The 25,420-nt window shown below is 36.8% G+C and overlaps 1 protein-coding gene across 4 annotated transcripts in view; it reads left to right on the top strand.

The window, feature by feature from the left end:
* Nucleotides 1-25,420, top strand: part of fam222ba (family with sequence similarity 222 member Ba) — a 62,481-nt gene that overhangs the window by 31,023 nt on the left and 6,038 nt on the right. For 2 of the 4 annotated variants that reach the window (XM_077231466.1, XM_077231465.1), the window contains exon 2: nt 16,660-16,918. The exons of 1 other annotated variant lie outside the window; for it this stretch is intronic. In XM_077231466.1, the coding sequence (XP_077087581.1) occupies nt 16,837-16,918 (82 nt within the window). In that variant the 5' untranslated portion in view covers nt 16,660-16,836. Of the gene's footprint in view, nt 1-16,659; nt 16,919-24,188; nt 24,368-25,420 lie in introns of those variants that run through there. One more of the 4 variants, XM_077231467.1, reaches the window with a different exon arrangement.

Here is a 25,420-nt window from a genome sequence, read left to right as displayed (position 1 = left end):
ATAATTTCTTACCGTTTCGGAGAGAAATGTTGTTGCACGTTCACCTTCCAGTCGCGGGTCTTTCATGCGGAGACTCTCACTCTCCTCATGTGTTTGCAATTTGAATGTAATGATGCATTTAAAAGTTAATGGCTAAACGTATCTTTACAAAAGTTCACAATGCTGCTGCGGATGCAATAAAATGTAGACAACATTGAATAAATACATTTTCGTCAGATACTGACAATTAATCACTCAAACCCCTTTCCTAAACCTCTACATGACCGCCGGACTCGCGCGTCCTCCATGTCTGTAGTTTTTTTTAAATACACTTTTCACTCGTGTTTGTAGTTCTAACCGAATCCTCGTCCAACGCGCGATGGGTTGTGGGCAATATCAGCCGTTAGAATGTGCATCGATCTGCACTTCGGATTCTGACCGGATATAGTAGACCATCTGGGTCTCTTTGGAACACTCATTTCAACATACTACTATTTGGGACGTACTAATTCTATTTTCGAATACTATTTGGGACGGATAGTATGCAAATTGGGACGCAGCATCAGTATTTCATTTGACACACAAGGATATACAACACAGCGTAGTAATTTAACAAATGGAACAAACACACACAAATACATAATGAAAAGTCAGATCAGTGCATTTGAGGGCAGAAAGTGGTGATGTAGCTGAGTGGAAATGAGGATGAATCACTGGCTCTATCTGATTACTGTGAACCACTACAGAGCACTTCACAATCACTGAGGCCGTATTTATCAAAGACGTCTCTGTATGAGGCGTAAGATTCATGGCTCACATGATTCATGAGCCCCGGTGCAGAATTCCCTCTGGATAATTAGATTGAATCTGTATAAAAATCAGGCTGTAAAAAAAAAAAAAAAAAAAAAAAACTTACTTTTAAATAGCTGTGCTAAGATTAGTTCCTGGATAAAGTCTGATATCATTTATTTCCAATTAAGTCCATAAAGTGAACTTGGGTTGTCACAGGAACAAAATTTCAGAAGTCAGTCCCAATACCATTCAAATTTAATGATTCGTTGAATGTAAATAAATAATATAAATATTAATGTGTATAATAATATATAAAGTGACAGTAGACATTTATAATGTGTCAAAAGATTTCTATTTCAAATAAATGTTGTTCTTTTGAACTTTCTATTCATCAAAGAATTCTGAAAAACGTATCAAGGTTTACACAAAAATATTAAGCAGCATAACTGTTATCAGCAGCAACTAATCAGCGTATTATATAATGGGATAAAATTTTAAAATTATTATTGTAATCATATTTGACAATTTTACTGTTTTTACTGTGTGTTTTGTTGTTGTTGTTGTTGTTGTTGTTGTTGTTGTTGTTGTTGTTGTTGTTGTTGTTGTTGTTGTTGTTGTTGTTGACAAAATATAACTTGGTGAGTTATAAGTGACTTCTTTCAAAAACAAAACAATCTCACAAACCCCAAGTCACAGTCGTGTATGCTGTTCACAAATTATTTATTTATTCATTATGGTTTGCAAAAATCATTCATTAGCAATTTTATTGTTAATCCGTATCCTGTAATCCATCACAAATGCATGGAAAAGGTTATGGAAAACTCCAGGAATTCATCACCACAACTTCTGAATTAGCTGCTTTATTACGGGGCATAATTGTTCTCATAGGCAGACAGAATGCGGGTACTGAATTGAATCATTACAATATTCTAAATTTATTTTTATTAATTTGTTTTTTATCATACTGAAATAGCTGTACTGTTGGCGTACCTAAAGGGACTTACGGGGCAGAATTTGAGCTTTGTGGTGAGCCGCTGTTGAGCGCCAAAGTGCTGATGAAGTTGATTACTGCATGGCGGCCAAAAGGCTTCATTCACTCCCTCTCACACATTGTTAGCGACAATTCTGCTTATGCATCAGTGCCCAGTTTCATGCTCGCACAAGCTGTTCTCTTGTAAAGATTTAAAAAAAACTTACACCTCCCTGACACCTCTCAAATGCCTGGGTCACTCCTGCAGTTTCACAGCAACTTACTGGCCTGTAAAAAGCTTATCGACCCCGTCAGACTCGCTTCATAAGCTTTGTTACTTCTGGAATTTGCAGTGCCCTCTTTCTTTCTATGGCCTTTGTGTCAACAGCACCGTATCTGCAGTGATGGATGTTGATGGCTTATTGAGAGAGAGAGAGAGAGAGAGAGAGAGAGAGAGGTGGGTCGAACTTGAAAGTCTGAAGTCAAGCTTTCTGCTAACACACACTTCTGGACACACAATTGTAGGACATCGAGACGGGAACAAAATGTGATTGTGTGAACAAGATGTTTGTGATGAGGAAGTGATGTACCTGATGAAGGGCATATCTGCATGTCTCTGATAAATGTCAGGAGCAAAGACTAAATGCTAAAGAATGTCATAGTGTTAGACAGGCAAATAAAAAAAAATGTTTTAGTTGGCAATTCACTTTAATCTTGAACTACTTTCTGTAGTGCATATAATATTATAAAATATTGATAAAATATAATATTTTGTTTTTGTGTAGAAATCAACTATAGGTTGATATTTTTAATGTAAGCTCTAAACTGATTTTTAAAATGGAAAAAAAAAAAAACATGAAAAGTCATGTGGGAAAAAGTAAAAAGGGATGTGGGAACCCTGAATCATATACATTCTTCGAATCGAGTCACCTTCCCCAACAGCATGCGTTTGTGTACACAAGTAGGTTGTAAGACAACATCTGACAGTTTTATCGTTATCCAGAGTTGAAGCAGATTCTCAGTGACTTCTCATCCATGGCAAGACTTTATCTATTTCCTGGAATCTGGAAAGTTCAGCTCAATTGTGGTGATTTGCTTGTGTTTGATGTGTCTGTTCCCATGGTCACATGCCCTTGTGAAATGTTTGTGGTCAGAAATCCAAGCTGTCTGTCTGTTTGACCATCTCAACTGTACAGCACAGCCCACATGACATTAGCAGAGGATTGTGGACTGTGCTGCCTGTCAGAAGACTGCAGAGTACATCAAAGAACGACAGTAGAAGAGAAAGTTGCCATTTTATTTCTTCTTTCCTCAATGGTAGTTGTGTCTCTCTCTTTCTTCCCATGCATGTGAGATGACATATTGATGTGTTGCTTTCATGTCTCCCTGTGATACGGAGCTGACCTTGTGTAAATCTAAAAACTGGAGCTGAAGCAGAGTGAGGACAGCTTTGAGCAGGGATGGGAAATTGTTGTGCTTTTGGAACTATTTTTATTGGCAGTAATGTACAAACTAAAAGTGTAGCATTAGACTTTGTGCTCCTTTCATTTCCATACACATATTTCAAGTGCACACTGTATGAACATGAGAGAGCAGAAACTCATCTTCTGTTCCAAAGTTCATATTTCAAATTCAAATGGCAAATAGATGTTTGACTTGAATTAATGACTCCATTGAAATAATAAAAACAACTGTTTGTATTATACATCCCCTCAACCTGTGATTTCTCAAATAACCTGGTTATATGAGGTAGCCTAATTTTAAAAGTATGATTTCTAAACCTGGATTTTTCATATAAATTGATCAAATCTCATAACTCCATGGCAATTTTTATGATGAATATACATTTTTCTAGTTGTGCCAAACTTGTCAGTGATTTATCCAATTATCCTTAATTCTTATCCAGTAAATCACAACCACATTGTTGTGGACAACAGGGAGCCTTTAAGTTAAAAAGTGCAACATCATATCCTGTTGCTGATCAAAGACTAGTGTGACTGCACCTTAACCACTCAATTTTTGTCTGAAACAACTCTCTACAGTCAAACTGAAGCTCGAGTCGCCATTGGCTTGTACATTTTTTTAATTTTACTCCCCAGACTTTTTACATGGAATGCAAGAACAAAGCAAATAAACAAATATGTATAAAATATAAATTTAAAACATTATTAAATACAAGTAAACAGTCTCTGTAATAAAATAAGAACAAATCATCAAACTACAAGCAATAGCACAAATAAACAATAGAACAAGGATACAAATGAAAGAAACAGTGATTTTCAATGAAATTGCCCATTCAAGGGCAAGAAGATGTGAAAGAGAAGTAAATTCAGTATTCGCATTGGCCGTTGGCTGAATGTCTGATGCATATGGCACACAAAATTGGAAACACTTCAGGATTTTTGAAGACATCATCTGATTGGTTGAATTCTTCAGGATTTCTACAGTTACGTTATTTAATGGTCAGCCTGAAAACAAAGATACCATGACGGCAAACCCACTTATGGAAGAAGCAAGCCGTTGTGTTTACAACTGTCACAATGAGCGCTTTGCAGGATCAAATAAACGCTGGATTTTCAAAAGTATGTGAAGTATCTAAAGTTTGCGGCATAAACTTTCAAATACGTCCAAGAGTTTTACACACCGGTCTGTTATTGTAGGGACAACAACGTTGCATTTTTTAAGCCCCTAAACATGACGTGAAACAAAACAAACTGTGATTGGATGCTTTACATGTCAGTCAGACGGCCTCTGGGCAGTCCTTGGCCAATGAAAACTGCTCTGCATTCCAGACTTTCAGCCGTCAGTCTGAAGGTCTGGCTACGTGAAACTAGCCATTGGCTAATTAAAGACATTTTTAGTTGCCTAGCCTGAAATTTGGTCGCATATGCGAGTGATTTACTCGCATTGTAGAGTAAATAAAAAATTGTGTGTAAAAGAAAACATGATAAATAAATAAAAGAGTTTGAATCTTAATTTCATAAAAGGAGCTATTGTGCTTTTTGTGTCTGTGTGTGTTAAATATCTTCAGTGGCCATTCATCAACCTTTGCTTTGTCTTAAAGCTCTATACACAAAGACCAACCTGCTCCCAGAATGAGAGCCTGGCCCAAACTAGTTCCTGTAAAGTGTTTGTGTGGAGGCTGCGGTTTAGAGGTGCTGGAGCAATTGGGCCGCCCACATTATGATGGATGAGGGAAGGGTATGGCTGGAGGAGGCTTGCCATAAATCGTAAAGAAGGCGTAAAAGTGACAAATCATGATGAAGAGTCAAGCTGCACTCTAGGCTGATTCGGTTCCTCTCAATGTTAAACTTTGGGTTTGTCGAGTATAGATTGAAGGGCATTTGTGTGCACAGGGACAGCTGTTGGGATGGGCGTGTTCTTCTAATGCACTCTGGGATGCAATGGCAGGTGTCTGAATTTAAGAAAGAGTGGCACTCCCACTAACCAGAGGCAGACATACAGCTTTTCCCCTGCCTTTTAAAAAATCATCCCTTTCTTCCTTCCTTTTTTCCTTTTTGCCGCAATTTATCACCAGGGTGTCCAATTTCGGATGAGCTGCAGGCATCTAGGGCGAACGGATGAGCAGTAAATGGATGAATCTTTTTATAAATGAAATTGTCTCACTCTGTCATTTCTTCATCCTGGTTTGTGAGCCTTTTTATCCTTGTGTTATTGTGAACAAGCACAGACGTCTGGTATATGAAGAATGCCTGTGATGGGACACTCACTCCTTAGTGGTTTTATATCAGTGTTGGTATGTCATTGTGTGGTTTTAAAAACGAAGATTTTTTTTTTCCTTTATATGGTCTTGCTGATCTTGCAGGGTTTTTTTGGAGGTGGTGGGATGGATGTGAGCTGTTTTGATAACTGCATCCTATTGCATAAGAAAAGCTGATTGTTGTTGAAACATTTCTCATTTTATTATTATTATTTTTTCCTGTTTTGTTTCCAGTGTGCATGAGAAACTATACAGCAGAATTCACCATGCACCATTAAGACACTAGCCGGATTTCCATTCACCTATTTTTATGTGAATTTTGGCTTATCACATAAAAATATGTTTTATTTGAAAATAATTGCATAAAAAATTTCAAACTTGGCATGCAAAAAGAAGAAATAAACATAATGGCCAGGAAATCCCGGATGTTTCCATATTCATTTGTGGCCATATTTCATTGATTCATTCCCTAATTTTAGTTAAACCATGGCCATGTTGTACTAATTAGTTCCTTTGTTTAATTTTAGTTAAATCTATAATTTAATACGCAATGTGGGATGGGATGTAAACTCTGCTATATTCTTGTTTGTGTAATAATCCACTAATTCACATAAATGAAATTCACAACTTGGATGGTAACATAGCTTCTTACAGAAACATATTGATGTTTATGTGTGCATAGTCTGACTCTTATGAGCTAATTCTTTTAACACGCCCTCATCGCATTCAGTGTGTTCTTGCAGCTATCAGCAGAAACGAAAGCTAATGCTCTCCGTATGTGCATCATCTCCGGCCGCATTTATATGTAAATTGCGTGAGCTTATTTTGTCCATTAGATCAAAAGATCTGGGAAAAAAACATACAAACCCCTCCCCTAGAAGAAATCAGGACAGAAGTGGTTGAAAATGGACAAACAGAGACTGATTCAACCCTCTATAATGCAAGTAAATCACTCGCACTGCTACATTGTCATGAAAGTTTATCATTTGCAGGCGTTTTTAAGCCTTTAGAGAAGAAGACACGAAAGATAACTAGTGCAGGCTGTGTGAGAAGTTTTGTGTGAGCAAACTGCACATCCGAACCATACTGAATTTAGCTCTTTTACGTCGTCTTATGCTTGAATGGACAATTTCACACAAAAAATGTCAAAATGCCTGTCTTGGCGAGTATCCTAGTAAACATAGTTGGTTATATGTTAAGTGAACATAAACGTTCGATAAATAAAATGCATGTGTACAATATCAGTATATTGGATCTGTGCATTATATCTTAAAGTGACAGCGGATTAATATTCCTGCTGCTGTCTATGTTTTTAATGTTAATCAAACAAAAAACTCACAGCAAAAAAGTCACTCAATGCTCTTGACTGAATAACATAACTTTAAAAAGGATTCGTCTATATTTAATTCATACAGTGAAGACTATGCAGTGTTTTTTTTTACATTTGATTACTGATTTTATACATAATCTTCCTAATTTGTATCTAACTACTGTTAGATCTACTTGAAAAAGCACTGTTTACTTGACTTTATTGGTGTTTGAAATGTATATTTTATATTATATTTATGTAGAATTTTTCACATTTGCATCGTTCTTGCACTCCATGTAAGAAGTCTGGCGAGGAAAATTTTCTAGCCAATGGTGACAGTGTGTCTGTAGAGGGTTGGGTTTAAAATACCAGGGGTGAATGTGTATATGTGACTCCCTCGTCTACTTGTGATGTGATCCGATCAACAAAAATGCATCTTAATTCCAGGTGTAAACAAGGCTAGAGCTGTTCTTGAGTTACTCACTGAACCACTCACTCACTAACTGTGCGTTCGCACCGCCGCCGGCGAGAGCGACGCCGTGCAAGATTCGTGGACGCTCTGATGCTCTGACGTAGATTGAATGCTTGGTCTTTTTTTTAAACTTAATTTAAAGGGGCCGCAAAGCAAACAAGGATGTCGATCGTTATTTTTGCAGAAAATTGATCGTTGGAAAGAACTTAACAATTATAGTGACATGTTTGCTAACGAAATAAAGTAATTAAAAGCCATGTGTGTGGTGTGACTTTTGTGTTCATGGTTAAGTTACATTCTAATTTACATTCCCACAGAAAAAAAGTTTATTAGCGCGAAAATCTTGCCTATAAATAGTGTTGCGCGCCGCCTTATCAAATTCAAATGATCAGCCTCTCCTCTATTTTTCTTGGGAACTAACGTGGTCGGAACCAAAGTTTACAGGACTGCGTTCTCTGGAATCCTCTCAAACGGAGCACTTCTACATTCCCATTCGTTGCCGCCTAACCGCGTCATAGCTCATTACCATAAAGTTGACCAGATTTCAAATCTTCTCGCCGCTCTCACCATCCAAGACGCGCCGCCCTCGCCGGATCTCCCCGGCGGGCTCTCATTGAAAATGAATGATTTTCATTTTCTTCCGGCCACTTTGACGCTCTCGCCGGCAGCGGTGTGAATGCACAGTAAAAGTTTCACATCCAATTCAAAATTAATTCATAGTTTTATGTGTACTTAAAAAATAAATTCATTTATGCAACACTAGCATAACCAAACATGCACAAACAAGTCCTAAAAGAATTGTCAAGGAATTGAAAGCAGAATTGTTCAATTGTGATTCCAGTTGCTAGTGTATGAAGCAGTTAATGGCTGTCTGTCTGTAGGGTACATCTAATGATTTACAGCACCCAGATGAACTTCAATATCTAGTGAGTGGCTTTTCCTCTCATAAGCGATCAATCTCTCTTTCCACCTTCTACTTTTAGTATGGCTTTTAAAGTGAAACCCTTACACTGAATTTGGCAACACAATAAAGATGTATACCCATATGCTGCTGAACAATTGAGATGCATTGTTTTTGGAATTACATTGTGATGAGGCATGTGGTGCAGTTCTGTTCTGTCTCTCTTCAGGTCTGCTTCCTTTTTCTCAACGTTATTCTTGTTTTTGTCATGTTATGGGGCACACAGCCTTGCTCAGGCAGGTCCAGATATGAATAAAAATGCAGAGAGCATTAACACGCTTTCATTTCGACCGTGATTCTTTGTTCACACATCACCTCACTGGTCAACACACACACACACACATCCTACATATTGCTTTTCCTGGTTGTTTATTCTATGTTAGAGTAAATTAAGATGTATTAATGAATTGGATACACGCCTTTTTTTTTCTTGCCCTAAAGCTGGCTCTATCCTTCGCATTTTCTTTCATGCATATAAACAGTCACGCTTACTCACATTTACTAGTCTGATCTTTTCACACGTTTATTCACACTCTCGCACACCCACAAATAGCTCAGTTTCTACTGCACTCACACCTTATGTTCAGTGGCTGAATGATCATGAGTAGAAATGTCAGAGGCTCTCTCAGTCGCTCACACTGCCATGATTAAATCGCTGGAGGTCACCATGTCGCTGTGCTGTTGGTTTCTTGTAGGCGCTCCTACTCTAAAACAATGACTGATCACTGTCTGTACTTTCATTGGAAGTCCCTGCTCAGTCAGTGGTCTTAGTCATATAAATATATATGCCATGATTTGCAGAATATTTGATGTATATTAGGTATGCGATGGTATCAAATTTTCACATCATGATAATTGCTGAAATAATCCCACAAAATGAACATGATTTAGCGGCCCTCTGTTGTGCACCATAATTTGAATTCAAGGATTTAAAGTTTGTCGATCGTGCGTGTCCAGTGACAGCTGACCTGTTCACATCTGATTCACATGGACCTATCGGTGCGCACAGAGACACTGGCGTTCTCCGCACTTTCAAAATAAAAGTCCCACACGCTGTCAAAATAAATATCCTGCTTCCGATACATTGAGTTTACAGACATTTTGGCTGCATCTGAAAACTCATCCGAAAAATGCTGCCTTCGGAGGACGCATTCCAAGGTAGGAAGGCGTCAAGGCATGTCCGAATCCAATGTTAGCTTCACTTCCTGTCTCCTGAGGTACCTTCATCTGATAGATTTTTGAAGGCAGCAAAGATGTATCCTTCGCTGCCTTTGATATCCCACAATCCTGTGCTTTCCATTCGTGACAGTTGAGCTGGAAAAAGAAAGATGGGGTCTGAAAGTTGTGTTTGCTGGTTAGTTTGTGTGTAAATGTAATGTTTTTGACCTACATTTTCCACTTCTGATGTAATTTCTTGCGAGAAATTACTTCTGTAATAATTAAATATATTTGTTTAGTTCTCACCAAAGCTCTCTCTATTTAGCTGTGGTAGATCATTAAACTGTTACGCTTCCTCAGAAGTCTGTCCGAAATCAGTTTCGTGAGGTAGCCTACCTTCATGCGCAAATGTCATTGTCTATAAGGCAGCGAGACAAGTCAGCTGCCTAATTTTTCGGATACAGCCTTTTTATCGGTCATAACTTCTGGACAAACATAGTGCAGACACTGAAAAGATTTATTGTGCACATGCGTCCAGTGCGTGTATTCATACACACTGTCAAATTAAGTACATTGAAAGGCTACACATTCCGCTGTATGCATACGTTAAGTGTTCACACCAAAACTGAAGTATATTTTGGGCTTAAGGTATCTAGAATTATTCATGGTATTTTGAAGTGCCCACAAAAACAATCTATGCATGTTCATTACAACAACATGGCATATTACTGAATACCAGCACATAATGTATATCTCATCATGGGAGTCTCTCTGTTTCAAGCTTTAATACTTTTCACCTCTTCTATTAATATTTTATTTCTGTTCATCTTTAATTAGAGAAGTGTCAATGCTTTACTTTGTTTCCTAAATAATGGCTTCATATATTTTCTCTTCCACTTAAGTCCAAATTTCTTCTCCTCATCTTTCTCTTTCTTTCTTTCTTTCTTTCTTTCTTTCTTTCTTTCTTTCTTTCTTTCTTTCTTTCTTTCTTTCTTTCTTTCTCACTGTCACATGCACAGGCTTTTAGCTGCATTTTCTCTGACTGCTTATATCTCTCAAACTATGTGTCACACACTCTCATATGTTTAAAATTGAGACTGTTAGCCTAAAAAAAACTCTCTGAATATCTCACAGAATACAAAAAAGGAGAGCGTGCTGTTCAGGGGATGTGCTTAAGTCATCAGTAACACGCTGACAGCAACATGGCTGCGCGTCCTCCACACGCAGCTACAGCACAATCTATTCAGGCTGCTATATAAATTAATGTTCTAAATGGGCCTGCACTAATGTGAACGTTTATTTACAAGCAGCGTTGCTTTCCCTCTCTCCCTCCTATTGAGCCGTTCTCGTATTCATGGGTAAAGCTTTTGAAAAAATCTAAATGTGAGCTCTCACCTCCCCCCACCCACCTGATGTCCTCCTCCATAGTCCTCATAAATGATAATCACAATCTCTCCTCCCAGCTCTTCCCCTGAAAAGTCATTTCACTCAATAGCTTTTTGTGTTCTTGGAAAACTACATGCGAGCGTACATTGGATTTCTCTCTCTATTGTATGTGTATATTTTAGTATAATTAGCCTGTGTTTTTCCTGAGCGTAAAGGCCAGTGTAGGCAGATTGTCTGAGCTCCAGAGCTCAGCCCCACCAGAGCCTGATTACAGCTTACCGTAGTCATTTTCTAAATAGCTCACTTCCACTCCACTTTCCTCCCTCTATCCTTTATTCTCCCACATTCAGCCTCCCATGCACACAAAGAAAGAGAAAAAGCAGTGGAGTCTTTTAGAAAAGTCTTTTATCAGATTCGGTCTGACCCAAACATCCCCAGCCATTGAGAATCCAGACTCACTTTCTCTCTTCCTGTCTTTCTCTCCCTCTTCCAGATTGGTGGAGTTTTTCCACCAGCTCTGATATGACAGAGGTGAATTTATGTGTGTTTTGACTTTGGACTGTTCTGATGGAACTTTTGCTCCACATAGTTATAATTTTATACCAGTCATAAGTATGGGTTCAACAAGATTTTTTTTTATTGTTTTTTGAAAGAAGTCTCTTATATTCACCAAGACTGCACATCAAAAATACAGTAAAACAGTATTGTGAAATATTATTACAGTTTAAAATAACATTCTATTTTAATATATATTTAAAAATGTAATTTATTAATGGCATTATTCCAGTTATCAGAAATCATTTTAATATGCTGATTTGCTGCTCAAGAAACATTTCTTATTATTAATGCAAGTTGTGGTGCTGAATATTTTTGTTATAATCTTTTATTACGTTGTGTAAATGTCTTTACTGTCACTTTTGAACAATTTAATGTATCCTTGCTGAATAAAATAAGGGGTTTTGAGATGAATGAGATGAATCTATAGGAATGCACCTAAAATTGCAACCGATAATTATTTTTATGGAATATTTGTTTATGTATTTTTAATCATACAAGTGAATTTTCACATCATAGAGTATAAAAAAATTATTAATTTTAGGATTTGCTAAGATTACATTTTAATAGTGTTATTAAATAAGTCGTTTTTAAAAAAAGTTAAACTTTGTGTAAGCGTTATATCACAGCAAAGGAAATCTTAATGTAAAAACAAGGGCAATGACAATGAGCATGCACAATTAAAAATAATTTATTGGCCGATATAAACACTGCTACGCCTCTGGTTGTAGTTTTCTCATCTCTGTGTAGATATTTTCATCTAGACAAGACTGTGTTTGAGACTCAGCACACATACAAGCACCGCACGAGGACAGAGGAACAGATGGATGAACCATCGTCAGTGAAAAAATCAATTGAAGAAAACGAGGAGAGAAAAATATCGATCATAAGTAAACTTGTTTCATTCAGTATTGAAACGTATTGATAAGGAGAGTTCAGCGTAATTAAAGTAGATTATTTTACCCAATATTTATGTGTACTTTTTATATTTGTTAGAGTGTTGTGCCATTAGCTTAGCAACATGCTCACAACAGATTCTTGAAGTGAGTTGTTGGTCGAGTCTCAGATGTGGAACGCTATTTGAGTACCTAATCGGTCACCCACAAAGCTTCCTCAGAAGGCATCCTGTTTAGACAGAAGACAGTGAGGCAGCTCACTAGGTTTCAGATAAGAGCTCAGGTATATCTGATAAAGAGCGAACATGTTGGTTTTGCACCCTGTTGCGTTGTTAGTGCACTGCCAGGATTTTAATGAGCTGCAATCATGACCTTTCACTACATACTAACTCTTTATTTCTTGCTCTCTCTCTCTCTCCCTGCCTCTCTTCTGACCTTGTGCTGCCCTGTCAGAGTTGTTTAGTTCATAATTGCTTCTTGTCTGAATTTTTTGTCTGCTTATACATGTTTTAATACATTGTTTCCGTCTGGTGTCAGTGTGCAGTGAGATGATGTACATGTTTGTATGTGTGGTTTCTCACCACAAATCACCAGTTGATCATCAAAAATCCATCGCTGTTGCTGATTCGGAGAGGGTGGAATGACTCAAGCTGCCACATGCAGCACCTGGTGTAATACAGCAATTTGGGTGTCCGCTCCATGCCAAAATGCTTCACAACATGACCCAATTACACAGCCCATCAGATTATATTTAACATTCAGTGTACTGTTATAGAGTGCAACATTTGGGTTCGAGAAGTAAAAATCCCATTAATTGTCTCCATGATTTGGAGTTGATTTTAAAGAAAAACTTATAAACCTTTAATCAAACCTTTTTTTTAACAGCAAAAATTTGTTCTGTGTTAAATTCGGTCCCTTACAGTGAGCTACTGCTAATTGATAGTGTATATGCTTCTGTTGAAGCTATCATTTGTACCTTATGTCAAAAACTACATTACACCTAGTTTCACGTTGCTAGTACCAAGATATTTGCATTACCTAGCAGTTGATCATTCTGGGGATGGAGGAGGGTAATTAGCTACTGAGAAACGCTGTAAAGCTGCTGATAATACTGAATGGATCTTATATATTGGGATGCTTTGAAAGGCGTCATATTCACATATACGTAGACACTCTGATGCGAGCTTGACTGACGTGACCTGCCAGAACTAACTCTACGCTTGATGTGAAAGTTTGGAATTTAGCAAAGGTCACCTTAGATCACAGCACTCCCACTAGAAGACGGGTAGAGGATGTGAAGGTGAAGAGAGAGAGAGAGAGATGAAGTGCCTGAGGAACGGTCAGAGCACTCTGGCTGGTATGTTTGATGTTAAATTGAAGTTCAGATTTCATATTAGGTGTGTTTTGCCTGCTGCTGTACGATTAGTAAAAGTGGCTTGGGTACGAGAAGGGTTTTTGCTGCTCTGAACACACTCGGTTGACAAAAAAAAGATGATTAAAAATAAGGATATTTTGATATCCTGATATTCTAACCTTCACTTGATTAGTTAGTTGGTTAATTGATGTGAATCCAAAGCTTTGCAGCTATCATTGCTAAGTTTATCACTGGTTCTTTTATTAATGGTTCTCTGCCATGCAATTCTTTCTCTCACATAAGTATGTGTGAAATTGCACTCAAACGCACATTTGAATTAATGTTTGGATGCATTCCTCACAACACACTTGATTAGAAGACTTGTTGAGTTTTAATAAATTCAGTGAAAATGTGTGTGTAAAACTGACAGATGGTAATTATACAAACTTTTATACAAACACTGTGTCCTAGCCAGGTGTAATATTAGTTTTGTTTTAGATTCATTATGGACTGTTAAATAATTTATTCATATTTTGAATTTAGCTTTTATTTTTATGTATTTTTGCTTTTATTTATTTTTATTTCAGTTTTATTTGGTAATTTTAGAACTTCAACAAACTTGTTTAATTTCAGCTATTTCAATTAACAAAATAATTTTTTCATAGTTTTAGTTAACGATAATTACACTAAACACAATTATTGAATGCAAAAATTTTGCACAACACCACTCAATCACAGCTAATCAGAACTTATCTGGTTTTCAGTTATGTGAAGTGTAGCTTCTCGATTGTGGCAAAAATCATAATCACGATTATTTTGGTCGATGTTGTAATGATGATTATTTAACACAATTAGTGGGCAATAAGACCAAAACCTTATACGAGTGTTTTTTTTTTTTTTTTTTACAATAAATATTTTAATTCTTGATACCAATTTCGATACGACAGCAGAAACTAATACTAGGCACAATTAAAATTAAGAAAATTACTAAAATAGGACAAATACAGTAGAAAAAAAAGAAACAATGCTTTTTCATGTAAGTCTATCTAAAAGTATAGTTTTCAGCTTGAAGCTCAAATGTAAAAATATAACACTCAAACACTACACTGTATGAATTTTATATATACATAGATTCTTATTAAAGGTACTAAAGTTATTAGTCAAGAGCAGTGAGGGATTTTCCTTTTTCTTTTGTTGTTTGATTAACATAACTGACACAGTCGGCAACAGGCTGCTGTCACTTTAAGACAGAATGCACAGATCTACATGAATATAATTTCTTTCCCGACTGTTTATGTTCATTTAAGACATAACTGACTGTGTTTATGAGAATACTCACCATATTCTCCACGTATTTTGACTGTCTTGGCACGTATTTGCGAGTTCTCTTTCATGGCTTAATTCACAGCTCAATAGCACTTTTTAAGATCAAGCATGTCCCAGAGAGACTGCATTTTACAACAGTCACTTTACATGATGTGGCTGGTTTGAATGTTAAGGAGGGCCGGAATGGAACGAAATGTTGCACAATTTATCTCGATTATTGCGTTTTCATAATCGTTTGAATCCAAATTGAAATTGAACATAAAGTACAGTTATTCGCCCAGCCCTAATGTGAAGCAAGATTTTGGTCCAATAAGAGTTCACTGTAGGCGGGGATACCCAGTGCAGCACTGCAGACAGAGATAGATGCAAAGTAATATCCGCCTCAGACGTCACTTCCACGGACTGTTGGCTGAACGTCCAATGAATATAACGTCCAATTTCGAAGTCGCAATCTGATTTGTTGAATTCTACAGGATGTCCGGGAGACGTGTGTGTCGCGTCTTTTATCGGTCCGCCTGGAAACATATGCCATGACAACAAAACCCCTCGTGGAAGAAGAAAGTCGTTGTGTTTACAACTGTGACAATGAGCGCTTACCAGGAACAACTAAATGCTGGATTTTGAAAAGTATGTGAAGTTCGCAGCTCCATTGTTGCAGTAACTTGTACAGCGTTGTGAATGAATAATTTATTAGATGCACACTGGTGTGTTATTGTAGGGACATCGACATTATTGTCACGACCCTAAACATGACGCGGAACCAAACAAACTGTGATTGGTTGCGTTACATGTCAGTCAAACGTCCTCTTGGACGGGCCTTGGGCCAAGAAAAGCTGTGATAGAGTCCAGACCTTCTGCCATCAGTCTGAATGTCTGGCTACGCGAGACTAGAAGCAAAGTGAATGACATTGACTTAGTAGGGGCTTTTGCACCTGGTAGTTCTAGGAACTTAGTTCTGGGAATTAGCCACCAGAGTGGTTCCCTGAGAACAAAAGGTCCCCCTAGGCTTAGGACAATTTTTCTGGTTGCATTCGCGTCGCCAGTAGGAAATCTGAAGTGACGTAAGCCACGCTTATTGTTGTGACTTTTATTTTGACGGCGTGGCAGACTTTTATTTTGATGGCGATGAGAAAGCCAGAGTCTGAGCACACAGTCCTCCTATTCTCCATTAGTTTATGATCTGTTTAAGTCTGTCCTGTCTAATACGTTATTAGATACTGTTATACAAAGAAAGTAGACAGTATATGAAAAAGTATTTGCATTTGCCGTATGGTTGATGTCCAATGTCGCTCGTTGAGCAGAAGTACATAATCATGTTTCGCTTGGCCTAAAGTTGCGTTGGATTTTCTCCTTAGCGTAACGGTTGAGAGGTCCATCTATCACTGTTTTCCATGTTCGTAGAGTTAGTTTGTGGAGTAAATCTATAGGCTATAATCTGTGTGTACACAGCTTTTTTCTTATATGGCGGGTGCCACTGTTTTGCGTACGTTCGGCCAATCAGTGTACACTTACGTCACGGTTAGTTCCTATTTTGCTGGTTTATTGCCTGACTCTGAAGTAGGAGCTAATTTAGTTCCCCCAAAAGGAGTTCCTAGAACTAAAATCATTCCTAGTTCCTGTGGTGCGAACATGCCAAAAAGCGGGTACCACCAGTAGTTCTAGGAACTATGAAAAGGTTCCTCCGGTGCGAAAGCCCCTAGTGTTGGGCCAGAACTTGGTACTGAGGTGCTTACAGTAACATCTAATTTCCTTTTTTTCTCTCTTTTTTTTTTCTCTATAGTGTGAGGCGGAGTGTTTGGCCCATGTTGCTCTAGGAGTGAGTGTGTGTGTGTGTGTGTGTGTGTGTGTGTGTGTGTGTGGGTGGGTGAGTGTGTGTGTGTGTGGGTGGGTGGGTGTGTGTGGGTGGGTGTGTGTGTGAGTGTGTGAGTGTGTGTGTGTGTGTGAGTGTGTGTATGAGATGCTGGCCTGTCTGCCAGGGCCAGGTGATCTCTCCCTTCAGCTCCACCCCCACTCGCAGATGAACACTGGACTTCAGAAATGTAAGTACAGAAACAAAAAAAGAGTTAAAATGTTCTATCATCACTCACCAAACCATTTCGTTCTTATGTGGAGCATAAAAGAAGATAATAAATAAAATAAGCAGAATGTTGATGCTGCTCTTTTCCATAAAATGAAGATGATAGGTGACCGGGGAAAGTGAATCTCCAAAAATGACAAAAAGCACCATAAAGTGGTCCAAATGAATCATGTGCTATGTTCCAACTCTTGAAGTTACATTACAGTTTTGTGTGAAAAAAGACAGAAAATGGTTATTCACTGATAAACTATAATTCAGCTCTAAGATTTTAAACACTTTTGTGTATTTTCAAAAGGTTTGTATAACGACTTACATTTTGTTTTGTTTTTTCCTCACACAACTGTATCGCAGAGCTTCAGAAAATTATAGCACATCACTCATTTTTAAAGATTTACAAATATAGCAGGAAGTACATCAAAGGATAAACATGAAAAATATATTTTTTTACAAATATTAACAGATTTTATGTTTAGGTTTTGTTGAACTAAAGACAATGATTTATTTCCCCTATTTTTACATTTATTTATATATGTAGCTAAAATACATTTTTGATCATTTTCACAAGTTTCATAGCCCCCAGAATATTATGTTGTATGAATATCTGATATGCAATAATATCAGAAGAAAGAATAGACGCTCTGCTTTTAAACAACAACAACAACAAAACGTTTTATTCTAGCTTCATGCTTTTTTTTTTAATCAACACTTGAATGTGGGTAAGTTTCATAAAGAAGCAACATTTTGATTAAAAAGCGGAGAAAATCACATTTTTGTCAAAGACTACATGAATCAGATTGAGGAGGAGTTTTTTTTTTATTCACATACATATACATATATTCATATGCACTTAAAATGAAACCAAAAAACAAAGAAGATGATCATGTATGTGAACTGGTCCCCAAAGAAGCTATTTAAAGCTTATACTTGGGTGCCGTGACAATCAAAAAAGGGAAAAAAATAAATAAAAAATGTGTGGCCATACATATAAACATTACATACAACATTCGTACAACTAATGATAGGGGATCCCATTTCACAAGTACAATTTTTTTTGACAGTTTACCTTGAGATTATAAGATTAATACTGACATACATGCATAATGAAAAATAGTACATACTTCAAGAAGATGAATACAGACTCAATAATTGATTCTTGAGATTTTGCTTAAAATAAAGAAAAGAGCTTGAATTTTTTTAAATTTCCATCCAGCTTGTTCCAAATCCGTGGTCCCCGGCACATTACACTCATACCAGTGCTTTTTAGTCTCCGTTTTTTCCCAATAATAATGTGCTTGTTTCTAGTGAGAAAAGTGTGCCGGGGATAGCGGATAGGAACAAGTTCACATAACCTGTCATTTAGTCCAAAAACCACCTGATACATAATACATGCATTGTGAAATATATTATATTCAGTTAGTCTTAGAATACCATACCTAAAAAACATGGAACAGGTTGGAGCATTGAAATTAGACCATGATATGGCACGAATAATCTTTTTTGTGCAAAATTTCTAACTTTCTTAGATAAGTATGATAAGTGTTGCACCATATAATATTGCAGTAATTTAAATGGGGTTCAAAGAGAGTTTTATAAAGAGTAATTAACGTTGCATGAGGAAGCAGATATCTAAGCTTAAAGAACAGACCAACATATTTTGATAATTTTTTAACAAGGTATTCAATATGGTGTTTAAAATTTAGGTGATCATCTATAAAGACGCCCAAAAATTTAGTCGTCTTCACTCTCTGTAGTTTCTCTCCCTTTATTTTAATCTGGAAATTTAAATCATCGAAATTAAGTTCTTTTTTGTTTGGACAAAATATTATGTAGTTAGTTTTGCTAGTATTTATAGATAATTTATTTACTTTAAACCAATTATCCACATTTTGAAGCTCTTTGTTAAGTAGTTTTTGAAGTTCAAATTCATTGTTATGTGATAAAAATAAGTTAGTGTCATCTCCAAAAATTACTTTATGCAGAGTCTTTGAAGAATTTTCCAGATCATTAATGTAAATAATAAAGAGGAGAGGACCTAATATGGATCCTTGTGGAACACCAAATTGAATAAATTTGTTTCCTGATGTCTGTTCGCGAATAGTTACGTATTGTTGTCTCTGATATAAATAGCTCTTGAACCAATTCAGTGGTTGGCCTCTAATCCCATAATGGTGCAATTTATACAGTAATTTAGTAAAATCAATGGTATCAAATGCTTTTATAAGGTCTAAAAATATACCGATGCCATATTCCCCCTTTTCAGTGGCATCATTGATCTTTTCAATAAGATCAAGGATCGCCATACAGGTATTATGTTTTTTCCTAAAGCCATACTGGGATGGATTGAGTATGTTCAATGTATTAAAATAATAAGTCTATTATACACCACTCTTTCCAATATTTTGGAAAGAGTTGGTAAGATGGATATGGGACGATAATTTGATATGTCATTTTTGTCACCAGTTTTGTAAATCGGAATTATTTTAGCAATTTTTGTCATTTTGGGAACAGTTCCTGTAAGCAATGAGAGATTAATACAATGTAAAAATGGTTCAATTATTTCATTAGCAATACTTTTTAATATTTTACTACTAATTTCATCTTCTCCAGATTCAGAAAGATAATCAAAAAATAGATGGAGTAGATCGAGTCCATCAACACCCCAAATGCTTGCGCAGTCCTATAGCTCGTCCTAGGCTGACATTTCATTCAGTAGCATTAGGCAGTTTTAATTTATATGCTGTTTAATGTTGATGATGGCGTTATTTTACATATGCTAACATATGATACACACTTACATATCTACTTAGTTATGATATTGCTTGTTTCTGCATATTCTTCGCATGTGTTTTGATCAAGAGATTCAGACTCTTTCAGAAGATGCGTAATAGCGCGCCCTAGCGTATAACAGTGAAATAAGACATAGTGATAAGACATAGTGTAGGAAACAAATAAAACATTTACTAAACAGTTGAAACTGGTCATTTTGTGATACTCCACGAATGAGCAGAAATCTTACCAAAAACAAACTGCACAAAAAACAAGCTCGAATGAAGACAACTACAAAATAAATAAATAATGTTTTTTCTATGTAAACCACAAAAGCGCATCACACATAATTACTACTTTTATGCTGCTTTTTGTCATCTTTTGCTTTAATGGTATGGAAAAGTGCATCTTTCTGGATTCAACAGAAGAAAGTAAGTCTAACGGATTTGGAACGACATGAAGGTGAATAAATGATGACAGAATTTTCATTTTTGGAGTGAATATTCCTTTCTCCTGTTTACCTTCCTCTCAGCAGTCTCAAATGAACTAGACAAATATTCTTTCATGTTGTGCATGCTATATGTCTGTTTTAATACCACAAATTCATACAGACGTTGTCAAAAATGGCAATTAACTGCTTTGAAGAAATTACAAGATTAAAACGGATCAATAAAAGCAGATAAATGTCTGACGAGAAACTAAACAGAACCGAGAAAGAAAGGAAATGGAATGAGGGGGGCGGGGGGTGGTTGGAAGAGCAGTGTGTGAGCAAAAGTGTATTTGCAGAGACAGATTGTCAAATCACAGGATTTTTATTAGGGCGGTTTACAAAGACAGACACCTGCTGAACCACACCACTCACAGAGAAATATATTGAGGCAGATAAGTGGCATTCAGAGGCAGCGGGAAAATGAGAGTCAGACAAACAGAGAAACTGAGTCAGGCAGGGGGGGGAAAGGATACGTACAGACAGAGTATCTCGCCTTCTCCGTCTGTGGGCAGACATCCTGTCAGATTAGCTCTCCATCAGGATGACAAATTATGCTATGGAGACACGCAGCCGGGGGAGTGCCGATGGCCCGGAGACTGATGAGTCTCACATCGCCTCAGGAAGACCCTCATCAGGCAGCAATTACTGAGAGGCTGAAGACATATCTTTAACTGCAGGAGAGAACAGAAATCATAGAAAGATGGAAGTCGTATTTCTAACTAGTGGGAATACAGAAAGAGATGGAGTCATATTACTAACTACAGGGACTACAGAGGGACAACAGGTATAGGAAAGAGGAACTCGAGGCATATCTCTGATGCTTCTCTCAGACAGATAATGGAAAGGCCCGCAAGACTCAATGAAGTTAGACCTGTAACTACAGGCCCAGAGTGTTTTTGTCTCTGAAGAGAGCCACTGTAGAGGATTCATTCATTTGCCACATCCTTTGCTGTGATGTTACTGATGTTGTCTTATAGAACGTCACAGAAATGTCTATGAACTGGACAAAAACATAAATGAAAATAAAGCTTTAACGGTCCACATCCAGACCCTCGATCAGTTTGATGGACCTGGTGGTAAAAAAACCCCCAACGTATCGTTGTCTAACTTATTTGTCTTCAATTCTCTGATAATTCTATTTATTTAATAGTGCATAGCTATGTATTAACCAATAAATGGGCAGAAACTTCTGAACAATTGATTTATGGCTGATTTCCAACACATTGGGGCTCAAATAACAGAATTTCATTCTATAAACCTCTATTTCAATATAATCCTCTGATCAAAATATGGCTTTTAGTGTCAATTTTATACATTCATATGCTTATCATATGTTATTTTACACGCATGTAGCTCATGATAAGTGTTATCTGTGTCTCAGGCTCAGTTTGCAGTAAATTCTGCTTCCCATAAACGTGCATTCGGAAACACGATGTGTGCCACCCTTTTTATCTGATTTTCAATTAGAGTTTTTAAACCTGTAGCGTCTCCTGGTTTAAGACATATTACTATTGCAATTTAAAAAATATTTTGTTATTACTATAGTAATATATTTCTTATTTTGGTTAGTATTTTATTTAATAATAAAAATAATAACTAACAATTACAGTAGGGTTTCAGCACTTCGTGCTTGAACCCCTAATAATAATAATAATAATAATAGCCCTACAAACGAGTACAACAAACTTGAAGCTCTAATTAAAGTTACATTTTATCTGAAATATCACAATTGTTTTTGTTTTTTTTAAATCATTTAGCCCAACCTGAACATCATTGTGTCTCACCCATGTGATAGTGTTTTTATAACTTTGGTAAATGACTGCATTTTTGGTTAACACTATCCAGTTTCCCCCCGACTTCCAAACTGAAAGATTCAGAGAAGCCTCAGCTGTTTAAACCACTCGAAATCATGTAATGTAATGATGCATATGCTGGTTTTAATGTCCCATGGCATGTCATTAACTCCCCTTTCAAATTCATGTGCTCCCTGTTGTGGTCCAGATGTTACCGGAGCACATCTGGCACTGTCACAGTTTCCCTCAGGGAACTTGGGAGATGCAGGAAGAGCCAGAATATACCTTGGAATGTAGGAATGCAAGCCATGAAAATACATTGGGCCAAAAAAAGATAGTCTTTTGTCTAAATAGAGCATGGTTTCTTTTGCTTTTCTCTCTCTGAACTCTTTCAAAGGGAGCTGAAATGAAGGTGAGATGAGCGGGGAGGAAGAGATGGCTTTAGATGAGAAGAAAGAGATGAATAGAAGGAGTCTTTGCTTCTCCATGAGGAATAACCCTATATAAGACAATATAAGAACACCCACTCAGATCAGTAGTCCCACGGATTAAACACAGTTTAAAAGCGCTTGTGTGTGTGTGCCTGTGATGTCTGTGCTGAGGGGAAAAAGGCAGTTGGGAGATGTGTATGGTGTGCTTAGACAGAAAAGGCTGACAATAGCTGTGTAACAACCCTGTGTGTCTGTAATGGCGCTCCTGGGGTTTGGCTGATTACTGTGATCCTCAAATCGCTGCTGATGAGAGAGAGAGAGAGAGAGAGAGAGAGAGAGAGAGAGAGAGAGAGAGAGAGAGAGAGAGAGAGAGAGAGAGATGGGGGGGGGTGTAGTTAGTGCAAAACACTGTAGTTCAAATAGGGATAGTTCAAAAAAGAAATGGAAAATCTCTGCACAAAACACAAAAGCAGATGTTTAGAATAATGTCCAAGTTGCTTTTTACACTAATGTTCAAAAGTTTGGGGTAAGTACAAATTTGACAAGTGTTTTTGAAAGAAATCTCTTATGCTCACCAAGGCTGTATTTGGTCAAAATACAGTCAAAGCAGTAATATTGAAAAATAAATAAACTTTTGGTTACACTTTATTTAAAGGTGTCTTTGTCATTTGTCATATTAAGTAAATACATTTATACTTAGTATTATATAGGGTTAGGAATAGGGTTTGGTTTGGTTTAGAGTTAGTAGCATGTAATTATTCATAATTTATAGTTATTACTATAGTAATTGTATAGTAATATGTAACATATGTAAAAAACAATTTAAAGGTAGTGTACATGCAAAATTATGAATAAATATTTGAAGCATTAAACACACATTGAGCATCATCTCTTTCAAGATCACGTGCACGTTGAGAAAAATTGTAGTCTGACAACAATGTGTATATGCTGGATGAAGCTACAGTCACATTATCCAAGTCTGTTAGTCTGACTAAAAATAGGCCGCTACGATTTCAGTTGAACTAAAACATGTACATTACTCTTTCTTTTTTCTTTTTTTTTAAAGATTAATGACGTTTATCTTAATTACTGTTTTGTCCGACTGAAATAGAACTTCTGAAGTGCATAAACACAAAGTAGATGGGTACCAGAGATAGCTGTGGTCACCATTCACTTGTAGGGAAAAGAGCAACTTGAGCATTCTGCTTGATATCTCCTTTTGTGTTCCACATAAAAAAGGCATACAAGTATGTGATGGCAGAACGTTCATTTTTAGGTGGACTATCCCTTTAATTACAAATCCCGAAAAGAAGTTAAGCAGATCTGGCACTGAGCTCTAGAGATGTTAAAGTCCCTTAAGACATTTACATAGATGCTCAGTGCATGTTTAGATGTCACCTGATCGCTTTCCTCTGCCCTCCTCTCCTGTACTCAGAATGGATTGCATGACTGCCGACCTGTATGTTGTTGTCTAATCCTAACAAGATTGACTCCTCATTATCGTTGGCTGGACTCCCCCGGGATGTCGCTCAACAGGGGAGAAAGGCAAAGACAGAGAGAAAGATGCGGTGGAAATAGAGAGAGCGAACCCTCGTGAGTTATTAACATCATGACTGTCCTCTTCCTCGCTCCTTGATCTAGTCCTGCGGTGGTTCATTTATTGAGCCCAGCGTGGCTCTTCCTCCTCCATCTCTTCCTCTGATTCTCCTCATTTTCTCTTCTCTCCTTTTAGGAGGGGAGCAAATGTGGGCAGCCGGTGAAGGCAGCTGACATGGCCTGAGATTGGCAGGAAAGCTATTTAGCTAAGAAATGTCAGGGGCCATTTTGTTTAGTCAACAGCCCACATAGAGGGAGAGGGAAAAACAGAAAGACAGATAAGATGAGTGAATGGCAGGGCTTCTGAATGTTGTGTGAGGTGTTGGAGGATGGAGGTGAGAATTGTGATTCCTACTTTGCAAAAACAAAAAAATTCACAAAAAGCTGAATGTCATTAACAAGAAAAGATTGTGTATGTGTGTCTGTTGATGTTTGTGTTTGCTAGTAGTTAGGATAAGTTAGCATATATAAAGCATGCTTGGACAGACTTGTGCCCACAGAATTCCATAAAGCTCCACTGAATTTCTTCAGAATTTAAACGCCCTTCATTCACAAAGACATACAAATTTCCCACCTCTCACATGTTCACTTATTCAGTATTTGATTATTCTTTTATCTACGGATAAGTGTGTATTACTCTCTGCTCTTTTTAATGTGTATTTTGTTATTTATGAACCACCGGTGACACCAAATGAAACTGTAAAAAATAATAAACGTTTTCATAACAGTTATGTTTACCAAAACGATGTCAATGACTCCCATTGTTCAGATTTTTTTAAATGTGTTTGAAAGAGTCTCTTATGCTCACCAAGGCTGCATTTAATTTTTCAAAAATGAAGAACAGTAATATTGTGAAATACTATTCAAATTTAAAATAACGTTTCTATTTTTATATATTTTAAAATGTAATTAATTCCTTTGTTGTCAAAGCTGAATGTTCAGAATCGTTACTGCAGTCTTGTCACATGATCCTTCAGAAATCATTCTAATATGCAGATTTGGTGCTCCAAAAAATATTTATTTTGATCAGTATTGAGGAGATTTCCTGCTTAATATTTTTGCGGAAACTGCTAAAAAAATTTCAAATTCATTGATGAATAGAAAGTAAAAAAACAGCATTTATTTTAAATATTTTTTGTAACAATGCGAGTCAGTATTTTGCAGTATGCCTGCAGCTCAATATTCATGTTTTCTGTGTTTTTAATGTTAATCAAACAACAAAAGACAAGGAAATCACTCGCTGCTCTTGACTGAATAGCTTTTGTTACTTTAATAAGAATTAATCTTTAATTTATACAGTGAAATATACAATGTTATTTTACATTTGATTACTTTATTCAATTTCTGCAACTGAAAACTATTGTTAGATACCTGAAAAACACTGATAA

This window comes from Siphateles boraxobius, unplaced genomic scaffold (assembly GCF_051911475.1).
Source record: "Siphateles boraxobius isolate OS27281-9 unplaced genomic scaffold, OSU_SipBor_1 16, whole genome shotgun sequence".
In the NCBI taxonomy this organism is placed as follows: domain Eukaryota; kingdom Metazoa; phylum Chordata; class Actinopteri; order Cypriniformes; family Leuciscidae; genus Siphateles; species Siphateles boraxobius.
The sequence above is the reverse complement of the archived record's forward strand: the minus strand, read 5'-3'. Positions and strand labels throughout refer to the sequence as shown.